Here is a 15,649-nt window from a genome sequence, read left to right on the forward strand (position 1 = left end):
GAGTTCACTCAAACTCATGTCTATCGAGTTGGTGATGCCATCCAGCCATCTCATCCTCTGTCATCCCCTTCTCCTCCTGCCCCCAATTCCTCCCAGCATCAGAGTCTTTTCCAATGAGTCAGCTCTTCAAATGAGGTGGCCAAAGTACTGGAGTTCAGCTTTAGTATCATTCCTTCCAAAGAACACCCAGGACTGATTTCCTTTAGAATGGACTGTTGGATCTCCTTGCAGTCCAGGGGACTCTCAAGAGTCTTCTCCAACACCACAGTTCAAACGCATCAATTCTTCGGTGCTCAGCCTTCTTCACAGTCCAACTCTCAGCCATAGATGACTACTGGAAAAACCATAGCCTTTACTAGACGGACCTTAGTCGCCAAAGTAATGTCTCTGCTTTTGAATGTGCTCTAGGTTGGTCATAACTTTCCTTCCAAGGAGTAAGCGTCTTTTAGTTTCACGGCTGCAGTCACTATGTGCAGTGATTTTGGAGCCCCCAAAAATAAAGTCTGACACTGTTTCCACTGTTTCCCCATCTATTTCCCATGAAGTGATGGGACCAGATGCCATGATCTTTGTTTTCTGAATTTGAGCTTTAAGCCAACTTTTTCACTCTCCTCTTTCACTGTCATCAAGAGGCTTTTTAGTTCCTCTTCACTTTCTGCCATAAGGGTGGTGTCATCTGCATATCTGAGGTTATTGATATTTCTCCCGGCAATCTTGATTCCAGCTTGTGCTTCTTCCAGCCCAGCGTTTTTCATGATGTACCCTGCATATAAGTTATTTAAGCAGGGTGACAATATACAGCCTTGACGGACTCCTTTTCCTATTTGGAACCAGTCTGTTGTTCCATGCCCAGTTCTAACTGTTGCTTCCTGGCCTGCATACAGATTTCTTAAGAGGCAAGTTAGGTGGTCTGGTATTCCCATCTCTCAGAATTTTCCACAGTTTATTGTGATCCACACAGTCAATGGCTTTGGCATAGTCAATTAAGCAGAAATAGATATTTTTCTGGAATTCTCTTCCTTTTTCCATGATCCGGCAATGTTGGCAATTTGATCTCTGGTTCCTCTGCCTTTTCTAAAACCAGCTTGAACATCTGGAAGTTCACAGTTCACGTATTGCTGAAGCCTGGCTTGGAGAATTTTGAGCATTACTTTCCTAGCATGTGAGATGAGTGCAGTTGTACAGTAGTTTGAGCATTCTTTGGCATTGCCTTTCTTTGGGATTGGAATGAAAACTGACCTTTTCCAGTCCTGTGGCCGCTGCTGAGTTTTCCAAATTTGCTGACATATTGAGTGCATCATCTTTCATAGCATCATCTTTCAGGATTTGAAATAGCTCCACTGGAATCCCATCACCTCCACTAGCTTTGTTTGTAGTGATGCTTTCTAAGGCCCACTTGACTTCACATTCCAGGAGGTCTGGCTCTAGATGAGTGATCACACCATCGTGATTATCTGGGTCGTGAAGATCTTTTTTGTACAGTTCTTCCGTGTATTCTTGCCATCTCTTCTTAATATCTTCTGCTTGTGTTAGGTCCATACCATTTCTGTCCTTTATCGAGCCCATCTTTGCATGAAATGTTCCCTTGGTATCTCTAATTTTCTTGAAGAGATGGCTAGTCTTTCCCATTCTGTTGTTTTCCTCTATTGTTTTGCATTGATCACTGAGGAAGGCTTTCTTATCTCTCCTTGCTATTCTTTGGAACTCTGCATTCAGATGCTTCTATCTTTCCTTTTCTCCTTTGCTTTTCGCTTCTCTTCTTTTCACAGCTATTCGTAAGGCCTCTCCAGACAGCCATTTTGCTCTTTTGCATTTCTTTTCCATGGGGATGATCTTGATCCCTGTCTCCTGTACAATGTCATGAACCTCCATCCATAGTTGATCAGGCACTCTATCAGATCTAGTCCCTTAAATCTATTTCTCACTTCCACTATAATCATAAGGGATTTGATTTGGGTCATACCTGAGTGGTCATAGTGGTTTTCCCTGCTTTCTTCAGTTTAAGCCATGTCTGTGGCCATTTCACACCTACCACCTAGCAGGTCCACATAGTGTGCTCAAGGAAATTTAACTCTGTCACCCCATGTATTGGCCAAATCAGGAGTTACCTGAGCCCTAGGGGATTATTTCCTCCTCTTTGACGGTGTTGGGCATAGACCTAACCCAATGTTGATCCATAGAACATAATTTGACTGTGCTGGTAGTGCTCCAACAAAGACGACAGTGTTAAGGGACATGTTGGTGTCATGTGATACTTGTGATGAGTGTCCAGCTTGCAAGTCATGGACTCCAGAGCTCAGCTACACATTGCTTTGAACAGTAACAGAGGCCTTACCCTTGAAGTCTTCATTAATCTTGACAGTTTTGTTCCTGTGTAGGGTAGTTTAGAAACTAGTGCAGATTTCTAATCTACAAGCAGGAAGGAGGGGAAAATTTTTTATAGATCTTACATGCTGTAACTGAGGAGGAGCAGCAGCATGGCAGAAAATAACTTGATGATTTTGACCAAATTTGCATTACTGCCCAGAGCCTCCTAGGAAAGACTGAAGGACTTTCTCTTCATTTGAAGCCTGTATGCTATATATTTTATGAGTCTCAGATGACTCTTAAGGAAGGAGAGTGGTTCTGAGAACCACATCATTTTTTTCTCTTGGAGTTAAGATCACAGAGATTTCCACCACTGTTGTCAGAATGTCTTCCCCAGGTCTACAAAGATCCACATTCCTTGATGGCCACAATCCACTGGTTGTCATTGGTTGTAAGAGGACCCTGAGAGATACAGAACAGTTGTATGGGGAACCATAATAAGTATGGAAACTCTAGTATATAGTGTAGAAGACTGCAGCCAATTAGATGAAATGTACCTCTTCTAGAAATGTAGCTAGAGGGAATTCCCTGGTGGTCCAGTGGTTAGGACTTACGATTTCACTGCCAAGGGCCCTGGTTCAATCCCTGGTTGGGGAACTAAAATCCCATAAATCTCAAAGTGTGACCAAAATAAAGTGTAGCCAGCAATGTTTCTGTGACTCTGCTGCAAATCTCAGGACTTGTGGGCATGCCCATCTTGTGTAGCTGAGGATGTTGTCAGGGAAATTAGTCAGGCTTTGAGGATCGCTGTAGCCTGTCAGTGATGTTCACCTCAAGGCCCTTACCATGCAGGGAGGAAAAAAGGGAAGAAGCTTCATATTCCGAGGATGTGGTTCTCGGCCTGTGCAGCACTCCTCCTGATGGATAGAAATGTTTGTTGCTCCCTGTATTTGCTGCTACTGAGACAAGACTGACCTTCCAGAGGGCATAAGGAGAGAGGTGCTGGAGTCAGTACAGTGTTTCTTAGCCTATTTTCCATAAAGAGTGGGACATGGGTTCCCCCCCCCCCCCCCGCTTGAGCCAGTTTTTAAAGCTTTATAAAGATAAACTTTACCTGTAATCAACAGCTTATAAGTAAAATATACAGTTTTACAAATTTTGACATGTACAGACCTCTGAAAACATCATCCTACTCTTGATAATGACCAAATATGTCATAGTGTGTTTACCTCATGTCTTTTTATCATGTCTTCTTGCTTTCCCACCTCTCCAGGTAACCATTTATATAATAGATAACCTTTGCATTTTCTTTTATGATGGGACTAAGCTGTTTTTTCCCCCCTGGTTTTCTTTGTTTTGTAATTACTTTGAGATATGGGTATCTCTCTTTTTTTTTTTTTTTTCTGAGTGATAGTCTTATCTTTGGATATGCCACTGTTGATTTACTTATCCATCTCTTTATGGTTCTTTAGGTTATTTCTAGGTTGTGACTATTGAAAGTAAACCTGTTACAAACATTTGTGTTAGTTTACATGGATGTGTGTTTCTTTGGTCTTGTGTCAGTAACTTAAACTGGGATGTCTGAGTTACAGGAAAGATCTAAAATGATTGTACCCCCCCCTTTTTTTTTTTTGCATATTAACTAGCAGTATGTTAGAGAGTTCCGCTTCTTCTACATCCCTGCTAATGCTTGATATGATTTATAGCAGCCCTCTTTAAAAACTGAATAGTGCTATCTCGAGGCTTCCCCAGTGGCCTAGTGGTAAAGAATCCACCTGCAATTGATCCCTGGGTTGGGAGGATCCCCTGGAGGAGGAAATGGCAACCCATGCCAGTATTCTTGCGTAGAGAATCCCTTGGACAATGGAGATTGGTGGGCTGCAGTCCAGTGGTCACAAAGAGTTGGACATGACTGAGTAACTGTGCATGCACACATACAGAGTGCTATCTCAGTCTGGTTTTAATTGCATTTTTTAATGATTTGTGGTTTTGAGCACTTTGCAAGTCTTTGCCACCTGTATATCTGTTTCTGTGCTGTTTCACTTCTTATTTGCTATTTTTTAACATGCATTATGACAGTTTCCCAATTCATTGACAAATAAGACACTGAAACAGCAAAGACACGTGGAATTTTACTCTTTCTTAAATGAGTAATATTTGCCATATGGAATCATTGTTTTTAATACAGGTAGGATATTTCCTCATTTTTCTTCAAATTGTCTGAGTTACGCACAATGTCATGACCACATCCCACACATATTTAAGATCAGTCTGTATTATAAACATGACCTCCATTACTTAAACCAAGTATTCAATAATACAGCAAATGTAGTCTTACTTTATAGTGTTTCCCAATCACCACTAATTTGGAATGTGGTCAGAGAAGGAGCTGAAAATTTCTTTGTGTGTATGTGTGTTTGTGTTTGGCTGTGCCGTGTGGCCTGTGGGATCTGTTTCCTGACCAGGGATGGAACCTGCACCCCCTGCATGGAAGCATAGAGTCTTTTATTTTTTTTGAACTTTCTATTTTTAGTAGAGTATAGCTGATTAACCCGGTTGTGATAGTTTCATGTGAACAGTGAAGGGACTCGGCCATACAGTATGCATGTACCCACGCTCCCCCAAACTCGCCTCCCATCCAGCCTGCCACAGGACATGAGCAGAGTTCCTTGTGCCATAGAGTAGGGCCTAACTGTCCTGGAAGTGTGAAGCCACTGGACTGCCGGGGAAGTCCTCGTGGAGCTGAAACATTCTATCCAAGTTCCCCCAGGCTTTTGGTGGAAAACTACACAGGTGCAGGAGGGGACTGTACAAGTCCAGGCAGGCAACAGCTCGGGGCACCGTAACCTGACTGGAGGCTCGCAGGCCTCAAAGACATAACTTACTGACCAGACGGGAGGCATGTCCCTGAACACACTGGGGCATCCCTGGAAACCCTCACTGGCCTCATCTTTTTAGCGTCAGGGTATCTGAGTGGTCATGCTATTCTGAGTTAACCCGTCTGAATCACTGGTTACTTTGCAAGGGCTTCTTACGCCAAACTCCCCAAAACTCTTTATCTCTCCCTTTCTGTAACTGTTGACTATTTGCAACTGCTTTTACCCTCTGTGGATCTCACCACGTTTGGCTGCTTTTCCAGATGTTTGGACTTCAGGGCCACTACTCACTCCTAGTTGGGGCAGCGTCTCATAAGAACTGGGGTGGGAGTGTACAGGGCAGGGGCCTGGGGCATGCACTCTTCGCTCTTTACCTTAAGAGGGATATGTATCAAGTCTGCGGGGACACCTGTGATCTAAGGTATCTCAGACAGGAGAAGCAGTACATCAGAGAGTGCCAGACCCAAAATGTCAGTTGCGGAGGCTGGGATGGTACAGGGGTCGCAGGAGACACCTAGCATGTGTCTGCCCATTGTGGAGAGGCACAAAGGACCCTCTGCGCTGAATCCTTGTTTCTCCCTCTAAAATCACCAAAGGTTAGGCCCTGCCCAGAGTTCCTGGCAGATCTGCCCCTGGAGGCTTCTGAGGGAGGCAGCGCAGTTCATGGGGATCCACAGGCTCTCCAACTTACCCAGTAGCACCCCACCATCCGCCACTCATGCATCCAGTGGTGGTTGGTTCAGTCGCTCAGTTGTGTCCAACTCTTGGCAACTCTATGGGCTGCGGCATGCCAGGCTTCCCTGTCCTTCTGTGTCAGAGAAACCCGTGTCCATAACTTTGGTGCACTCTGGTAACAGAATGCACAAGTTGGGATTCTGTCTCTGAAGTGAAAAAGCAGGACTCAGCCTCTGAGTCAAAAATCTCATATTTGGCCTCTGGAGCCAACTAGGGACTCACTAAGTGATTCGATTATCTAGGATAAATCATATTGTATATTGGTGCTTCCCAGGTGGTGGCGCTAGTGGTAAAGAATCCACCTGCCAATGCAGGTAGTTTGAACCCTGAGACAAGAGTTAAATCCCTGGATCAGGAAGATCCCCTGGAGAAGGGCATGGCTACCCAGTCCAGTATCCTTGCCTGGAGAATGCCATGGACAGAGGAGCCTGGCGGGTTACAGTCCGAGGGGTCGCAGAGTCGGACACGACTGAAGCGAATGAGCACACACACATGAGCTGGCTGTTTCATGGAGTCTGAAATAATATCTTTTCGCCAACAAGCAAAGCCTCTCCCTCCTTTGAGGTATAAGAACCACCGTCCAGCGTTCCTCCTTAGTCCTTTTAGCTTACGTGCGTGCTCAGTCGCGTCCGACTCTTCGCGACTCCTTGGACTGTAGTCCGCGCCAGGCCCCTCTGTACATGGGATTTCCCAGGCAAGAATAACTCGAGTGGGTTGCCATTTCCGTCTCCAGGGGATCTTCCTGACCCAGGGATCGAAGCCTGCACTGGTTGGCCGATTGTTTACCACTGTGCCAGCTGGGAGTGGATGCCACGGTCCCTCAGTTCAGTTCAGTTCAATTCAGTTCAGTCGCTCAGTCGTGTCCGACTCTGCGACCCCATGAATCGCAGCACGCCAGGCCTCCCTGTCCCTTAAGGGGTTGCAAAAACCAATGCTTCAGATGAACAATAACTCCGTTCACTGCGCCCCTAGAGCGCAGACACCCAGAAGAGGGCAGGCCGAGAAGCTTCAATTAAGAGGCAACGACCAATCAGAGCGAGGGATTGCTGCGCCGGCGGATCGCTTTGGGGAGGGACTTCCGGCGTCCTCGTTGTGGCGGTGATTTTTTCGCGCCTGTTGGGTCCTTTCCGGCTGCAGACCGTTGTGTCGGGATCTAGGTGACCGCACCAGGAGGGTGGGAGAGGAGAGCCCGTACCCGCTGCACAGAGGCAGATCTGAGACTCTGCGACGCCGCCCGGGGTGACCCGCGCTAGGCCCAGGAGAGGCCCTGCTGGGCCCGAGTTCTCAAGCCGCTTCCGGACCCGCTCCGGCCAGAGTCCGATGGCGGCGGCGGCGGCGCTGAGGGACCCGCCTCAGGTAAACGCTCGATCTCCGGGCCTGCACCGCCCTCACCCCACCAGACACTGAAGCTCCGAGCGCGAGGCTCCTGCTCAAGCGCCCGCAGCCGCGGGATCTAGGACGGTGGGGCGGTCGCGGGTGGGGCCCTGTGTCTGACAGTGTGACGGCTCGTGGGAGAGTGTGTCAGGCGGAGGGACCCCGACGGCGCAGAGGCTTGGAGGTCGGACTGAGGCAGGAGGATGGGGAAACCTGGGTCCATCTTATATGTGCAGTAGACAGGAGTGTGCGGTGAGATCAGGCCTGGCCTGACAGAGAGAGGTGGTTCCTTTATTCTGAGGGACTTGGGAACCGTGGAGAGTTTTGAATGGACGAGGAACACTGTCAGGGCTTTAAAAGTTTTCAGAAACCCGCTCCGAGAAGGAACGTACTGGAATGGGGTGACAGAGAAAGGCACAGGAAGTTGAGTCTTCGTCTGGGGTCTCAGGATCTGATAAGAGGCAGCACTGAGGACGGAAGCGCAGAGGTTAGCTGGTTGACGTCACTAGGTTCCAGCGCCAGGTGGGGATACAGGCGACGTGATACACATTGAGCCCAGCCATGGTTGCCTTCCTTTCCTCCCAGATCCTGAAGGTTGAAAAGGCACATATGGAACCTACCTAAAGCAGGGAGGATGTCTCAGCCCCTCTCTGGTTCTGGGTGGCTAATACTGAAACAAAGTTCAGAGGGAAAGTAGGCAGTGCTTCAAAACAGCATTCAGTACTTCCCTGGGTATGGGATCCCTCAGAGATCTGGGATAATACTAGATCATGTTTGATTTTGGTAAGCACTCTCTGGATGTCATGTTCCAGGTACATAGGTGAGTCCACAGAGATGCCTGTGATGTGGGGCAGGGTGGTGGGAGAGCTGCGGGAGTGCAACTGTGGGGTCTGAAGATGTGAAGGAGTTTTAGTTAGCTGATGTGCACATCAAGAGGAGGTATGAGTTGAGGGCCCACAGGCCCTGGTGCTGGGGACTTAAGGGTAACAACGAGACCATGTTTGGCTGTGTCTTAGATGCACAATGTGGCAGTCCTCAGGGGAATTACCTGGTGGGAGGGATGGGGCCCTGTAAGCCAGGCTCAGAGTTTAGGTGGAGTTTATCCCTCCTGGGCACCGCCTTTTGTGGCTGAGGGCTCAAGAGTGATTGACGGGACAGTGAAGAGAGATCAGGCATTGGCACCAGACCCTGAGTTGACAAACTCTGGGGGAGGATGACTGGAATAGATGTGTGAGATGAATTGTGAGTTTTCAGAGAGAGAATGTTTATGGTTTCAGCTATCTCATTCATGACAGGGTGGTGTGACCTTTGAGGACGTTGCCCTGTCCTTTAGCTGGAAGGAATGGAAGCTCCTTGATGCAGCTCAGAGACGCCTGTACCATGATGTGATGCTGGAGAACTATGCACTTATATCCTCACTGGGTAAGACTGCCACCCTCCCCAGACTGACCTGGGCTAGGCTCCGTATCTCGCCTCACCCTCCTTTCCTCAAGGGGTGCTCTGTTCAAACACATGCACCTTGGGCACTGTTTGTTTCCTCGGCTTTCTGGTTAGTTGTTTTGATAGGTAGGGCTGGGTTGTTTGCACTGCCTTTGTCTCGCCTTGTAGCCCCAATTATTGTTATTATTTCCAGAAAGAGGGAACGAATATTACTGTTTTCCTTTACAGGGTCACTGTAAGAATTAAATGAGATACTGATATAGTTTCAATACTAATAATTGAATAGGCATAGGGATTTCTGGACTCACCCCTCATACGGATATATTTGAAGTCAGCAGTCTTGCAGTGAGGCTAGTGGATCGCATCTTCCTTCCCTGTTCCCTGGCCAGGTGGTGTGTCCAGGCCCATGGCACTCCTGTGTCCCTGGTTTTGTTCCCTTTCATTATCTCACATTTCCTCATGCCTCTGTCGCCAAGAGTTGAAGGCGCTGTCACGGTCATAACTGGGACCGTGGGCTGTTTTTCAAGGGTATGCTTTATGGTTCTGTCTGTAGCGTTTAGAGCTCTTCTGTTCCTTCTCTCTTACTGAGTTATAATTAACAGTACTGTGTACATTTAAAGGGTACAGGGATTTCCCTGATGGTCCTGTTATTAGGATTAGTTCTTTCATTGCTGTGGCCTGGGTTCAATTCCTGGTTGGGGAACTGAGATCCCACAAACCTTGAGGTGGTGAACTCTGGGGGAGGATGACTGGAATAGATGTGAAGATGTGAAATGAATTGTGGGTTCTCAGAGAATGCTTATGGTTTCATCTATCTCATTCATGGCAGGTGGTGTGACCTTTGAGACAGCCAAAAAATAAAAAAAAGAATGTATACAATGTGATGATTTTATGTATATACACACATATTATGAAATGAGGACAATAATAAAGTTAATTAACATATCCATTTCCTGATATATTTATCTTTTTCATATGTGTGAGAACACTTAGATCTACTCTCTTAGCACATTTGAAGTGTACAATACAGCATTATTACCTATAGTCTCCATGCTATATTAGATCCCCAGAGCTTATTCTCCTTATAACCAACCACCATTTTCTGTAGACCTGAGCCCCCGTTCTTTGTTTCTGTGGTTTCAACTCTCTTTTTCAAGATTCCATATATAAATGATAGCATACAGTATTTGGGCTTCCCTGGTGGCTCAGATGGTAAAGAATCTGTCTGCAATGCAGGAGCCCTGGGTTTGATCCCTGGGTTGGAAAGATCCCCTGGAGAAGGAAATGGCTACCCACTCCAATACTCTTGCCTGGAGAATCCCATGGACAGAGGAGTCTGGTGGGCTGTGGTCCACGGGGTCACAGAGAATCAGACATGACTGAGCGACTTTCATTCATTCAGTCATACAGTGTTTGTTTTTCTCTGGCTTATTTTACTTTGTGTTAAGCCCTCCAGGTTCATCAGTGCATGCTTTCCTTTTTTATGGCTGAGTGGTAACTCCATTGTGTATAAATAACAGAGTATCCATTTATTGGTATACAGATGCAAGCAAGACCTACCTCACAGATAGTGCAGGTTTGGTTCCAGACCACCACAATAAGAAGTGAGTATGACCCTAAAGCAAGTGACAAAGTTTTGTTTCCCAGTGAATGTAAGTGTTACGTTCACGCTGTGCAATAGCATTATATATAAAATGACAATAAATAGGCTTTCATTAAAAAGAAGTCTTCATTGCTAGAAAAATGTTAACTGGCATCTGAGCTGTATCTTCTTGCTCATGGAGGGTCTTCCCTTAATTTTGATTGATCAAGGTGCTGATTAATCAGGTTGCTGAAGGCTTGGGTGGCTATGGCAATTTTTTCAAATAAGACGATGAAATGTCTCGCATGGATGGACTCTTCCTTTCATGAATGATTTCTCTGTAGTATGGAATGCTGTTTGATAGCATTTTACACACAGTAGAAATTGTTTCAAGGTTGGAATCAATCTTTTCAAACCCTATTGCTGCTTTATCAACTAAGTGTATGTAATATTCTAAATCCTTTATTATTCCAACATTCTTCCTGGCATTTTCACCAGGGTACTTCATCTCAAGAAGCCATTTTCTTTTCTCGTCTGTTAAAGTTTGTTCTGAGATTGCCGCAATTCAGTCCTCTTCCAGCTCCATTCTAATTCTAGTTCTCTTGCGTTTTCCATCACATCTACAGTTACTTCCTTCGCTGAAGTTTTGAACCCTTCAAAGTCACCCATGAGAGTGGTCTTCAATCAGCTTTTCTCCAGATCCTGTTAGTGTTGATAGTTTGATCTTTTCCCATGATTCATAAATATTCTTAATGGCATCTAGAGTGATGAATCCTTTGCAGAAAGTTTTCAATTTACTTGACCTGGATATATTCGAGGAATCAGGCCTTCCCAAGTGCTCAGTGGTAAAGAATCCAAGTGCCAACGTAGGAGACATGGGTTTGATCCCTGGATTGGGAAGATCCCCCGGAAAAGGAAATGGCAGCCCACTCTAGTATTCTTGCCTGGGAAATCCCATGGAAAGAGGAGCCTGGTAGGCTACAGTTCACGAGCGTCACGAAAGAGTCAGGTGTGACTTCGTGACTAAACAACAACAACAATTAGAGGAGTTATTATCTATGGTGTCTATAGCCTTATGCAACGTATTTCTTTCTTTCTTTTTTTTTTTTACTTTACAATACTGTATTGGTTTTGCCATACATTGACATGAATCCACCACGGGTGTACATGCGATCCCAAACATGAACCCCCCTCCCACCTCCCTCCCCACTGAAATGTATTTCTTAAGGTTGGCAGTCTAGTCTACTTGATCCATGGGCTACAGAATGGATGTTGTCGTACTAGGCATGAAAACAACATTAGTGTACATCTCCATCAGAGCTCTTGGGCGACTGGGTCCATTTTCAGTGAACAGTAACAATTTGGAGACAATGTTTTGTTCAGAGCAATAGGTCTCAACAGTAGTCTTAAATTATGCAGTAAACCGTGTTATAAATATATGTGCTGTCATCCAGGCTTTGTTGTCCCATTTATAGAATATATGAAGAGTAAATCTAGCATAATGCTTAAGGGCCCAAGATTGTCAGCATGATAAAGGAGCACTGGCTTCAACATCTAGTCACCAGCTGCATTAGCCCCTAACGAGAGAGTTTAGCGTGTCCTTTGAAGCCAGGCATTGACTTCTCTCTCACTGTGAAAGTCCTAGATGACATCTTCTAGCATAAGACTATTTCATCTACATTAAATAATGTAGTCAATTACTGTAGCTTTGTACTACTTTGAAATCAGGAAATATGATGCCTCTCACTTTGTCCTTCTTTGTCAAGATTGCTTTTGCTATTTGGAATTTTTTGTGGTTCCCTATGAATTTTAGGATTGTTTGTTCTGCGGAAATGTCTTTGGGATTTTGATACGGATTGTTTTCTATCTGTAAATTGCTCTTGGTAAAATTACCAATATTAATTCTTGGAATCCTAGAACACTGGATATCTTTTCATTTATTTATGTCTTCTCCACTTTCTTTCATCATTGTCATATAATTTTCAGAATATAAATTTCTCAACTTCTAGTTTAAATTTATTCCTAAGGTTGTTTTCTTAATTTTCTTTTCAGGCAGTTTTTACATTAGTGTATATAAATGCAGCTGTAACCGATTTGTATATTGGGGGGGTTTTTTGTCCTGCAACTTTACTGAATTCGTTTATTAGGGTAGAATTTTGGGGTTTCTACATATAAGACTGTGCTACCTACAAACAGTTTTGCTTCTTCTATTCATGTTGGCAAAGTGCTGGACTCAATATGCCAGCAAATTTGGAAAGCTCCGCAATGGCCCCAGGGCTGGCAAAAGTCACTTTTTATTCCTATCCTAAAGAAGGACAGTGCCAGAGAATGTTCAGACTACTGTACAACTGTGCTTATTTCACACGCTGGCAAGGTAATGGTCAAAATGCTTCAAGCTAGGCTTCAACAGTATGTGAACTGAGAACTTACAGATGTACAAGTTGGATTTAGAGAAGGCAGAGGAACCAGAGCTCAACTTGCCAACATTCATCGGATCATAGAGAAAGCAAGGGAATTCCAGAAAAATATCTACTTCTGATTCATTGACTATGCTCAAGCCTTTGACTATGTGAATCACAACAAAGTCTGGGAAATTCTTAAAGAGATGGGAGTACCAGACCACCTTACCTGTCTCCTGGGAAACCTGTATTCAAGTCAAAAAGCAACGATTAGAACCAGACCTGCAACAATAGACTGGTTCAAAATTGGGAAAGGAGTATGATGAGGCTGTATACTGTCACTCTCTATTTAACGTATGTGCAGAGTATCTAATGCAAAATTGCAGGCTGGATGAATCACTGGCTGGAATCAGGATTGCCAGCAGAAATACCAGCAACGTCAGATATGCAGATAACATCACCCTAAGGGCAGAAAGCGAAGAGGAACGTCTTGATGAAGGTGAAAGAGGACAATGAAAAAGCGGGCTTAAAACCCAGCAATCGGAAAGCCAAGATCATGGCATCTGGTCCTGTCTATCACTTCATGGCAAATAGACGGGAAAACAATGGAAACAGTGACAGGCTTTGTTTTCTTGGGCTCCAAAATCAGTGCAAATGGTGACTGCAGCCATGAAATGAAAAGACCCTTGCTTCTTGGAAGAAGAGCTTTATGACAAACCTAGACAGGATACTAAAAAGTAGAGACCTCACTTTGCCGACAAAGGTCCGTACAGTCTAAGCTATGGTTTTTCCAGTAGTCGTGTATCGATGTGAGAGTTGGACCATAGAGAAGGCTGAGCACCGAAGAGTTGATGCTTTCAAACTGTGGTGCTGGAGAAGACTCTTGAGAGTCAGTTGGACTCCAAGGAAATCAAACGAGTTAGTCCTAAAGGAAATGAACCCTGAGTGTTCATTGGAGGACTGATGCTGAAGCTGAAGCTCCAGTACTTAGGCTACCTGGTGCAAAGAACCAACCCACTGGAAAAGACCCTGATGCTGGGGAAGAGTGAGGGCAAGAGGAGAACGGGGCAACAGAAGATGAGCTGGTTGGATGTCATCACCAACTTTTTGGACATGAGTTTGGGCCAATTTGGGGAGATAGTGAAGGATGGGGAAGCCTGATGTGTTGAAGTCCCAGGGGTGGCCCAGAGTCGGACGTGACTTAGCACCTGAACAATGACATCAATTCTGGTTTGAATGCCTTTTCTTTCTTTTTCTTCCTTACTTACTCTGGCTGGGGCTTTCTGTACTGTGTTGAATAAAAACAGAAGTGATGGGCATCCTCGTCTTGTTCCTGATGTTAGAGGAAAACTTTTTGAGTGTTGAATATAATGTCGTTGTTGTTGTTGTTTAGTCTTTGATTTGTGTCTCTTTTGTGACCCCATGGACTGTAGCCCGCCAGGCTCCTCTGTCCATGAGATTTCCCAGGCAAGAATACTGGAGTAGGTTGCCATTTCCTTCTCCAGGGAATCTTCCTGACTCAGGGATCAAAACTGTTTCCTGCTTGGCAGGCAGATTCTTTACCCCGGGGCCACCTGGGAAGCCCTGAGTGTGATGTTAGCTGTAGGCATATCAGACGTGTTGAGGTACATTCCTTCTATATCTAGCTTGTTGAAAGTTTTTATCTTGAAAAGATATTTAACTTTATCAAATGCTTTTTCATCGTGTACAGATATGATTGTGGTTATATCTTCCATTCTGACAATGTGTTTGTCACATTTTTTGATGTTGCACATGATGTTTAACCATCTTAGCATTCCTGGGATAAATCCTCCTTGATTGTGATGTATGATCCTCTTAATGTGCTGTTGGATTTGATTTGCAAGCATTTTGTTGAAGAGTTTTATATCTATGTTTATCAGGGCTATTGTCCTATAATTTTCTTCTCTTGTGTTATGCTTAAATAGCTTTGATGGCAGAGTAATGCTGTTCTCATAAAATGAACTTGTAAATGTTCCTGTTTCAAGTTTTTGGAAGACTTTGAGAAGGATTAATGTTAAGTCTTTAAATATTAAGTGGATTTCCCAGTGATTCTGTCTAGTCCCGAACTTTTCCTTGTTGGGAGATTTTTTTATTAGTGATTACATCTCCTTACCAGTTACAGATCTGTTCAGATTTTCTATTTCTTCATGATTTAGTTTTGGTTGGTTTTATGTTTATAGGAATGTTATTCATTTTTTTAGGTTATCTAATTTGTTGGTGAAAAATTGTTCATTGTAATTTCTTCTGATTGATTGTGTTCCTGCAGTATGAGTTGTGATGTCTCCTCTTTTATTTCTGACTTTGAGTCTTCACTCTTCATAATCTAACTAAAGACCTTATGTCTTTTAAGAAACTGACTCTTGAGAATTCCCTAGTGGTCCAATGGTTAGGACTCTGTACTTTCATTCCAGGAGGCCACGGTATTTCATTTTTGACCCAACATATGATGTCTCCTAGAGGATGATACATGCACTCAAGAAGAATGTGTATTCTGGTACAATTGGATAGTGTCTTTTGTACATGTCTATTAGGTCTGTTTGGTCTTAGGTGCAGTCAAGTCCAATGTTTTCTTATCCAGAGTGGGATCTTGAACCCTTAATATTATTGCAGCTATCTATTTCTACCTTCAGATTTGTTAATATTGGCTTTATATATTTAGGTGCTCCAATATTGGGTACATACGTATTTGTAATTTTTATCCTCTTGATGAATTTATTGCTTTATCATTATGTAATGACCTCCTTTGTCTCTTGTGACAATTATTTACTTAAAGAGTATCTCCTGTGACACAGTAGGATTACCCTGCTTGTTTTTTTTTAATCCCTGCTTTTGAAAAAGATTTTTCTATTTATTTTTGATGTGGTGGATCTTTCTTGCTGCGTGGTCTTTTTCTCTAGTTGTGGTGAGTGGGGGCT

At 44.2% G+C, this 15,649-nt stretch overlaps 1 protein-coding gene across 2 annotated transcripts in view; it reads left to right on the forward strand.

Annotated features, from left to right (window-relative positions):
* The window catches only part of LOC102181153 (zinc finger protein 345), a 41,267-nt gene continuing 32,610 nt past the window's right edge, over positions 6,993-15,649 (forward strand). For both annotated transcript variants that reach the window (XM_018063524.1, XM_018063523.1), the window contains exons 1-2: positions 6,993-7,274; positions 8,588-8,714. In XM_018063524.1, the coding sequence (XP_017919013.1) occupies positions 7,239-7,274; positions 8,588-8,714 (163 nt within the window). In that variant the 5' untranslated portion in view covers positions 6,993-7,238. The remainder of the gene's footprint in view (positions 7,275-8,587; positions 8,715-15,649) is intronic.

Source organism: Capra hircus, chromosome 18, assembly GCF_001704415.2.
Source record: "Capra hircus breed San Clemente chromosome 18, ASM170441v1, whole genome shotgun sequence".
Lineage (NCBI taxonomy): Eukaryota > Metazoa > Chordata > Mammalia > Artiodactyla > Bovidae > Capra > Capra hircus.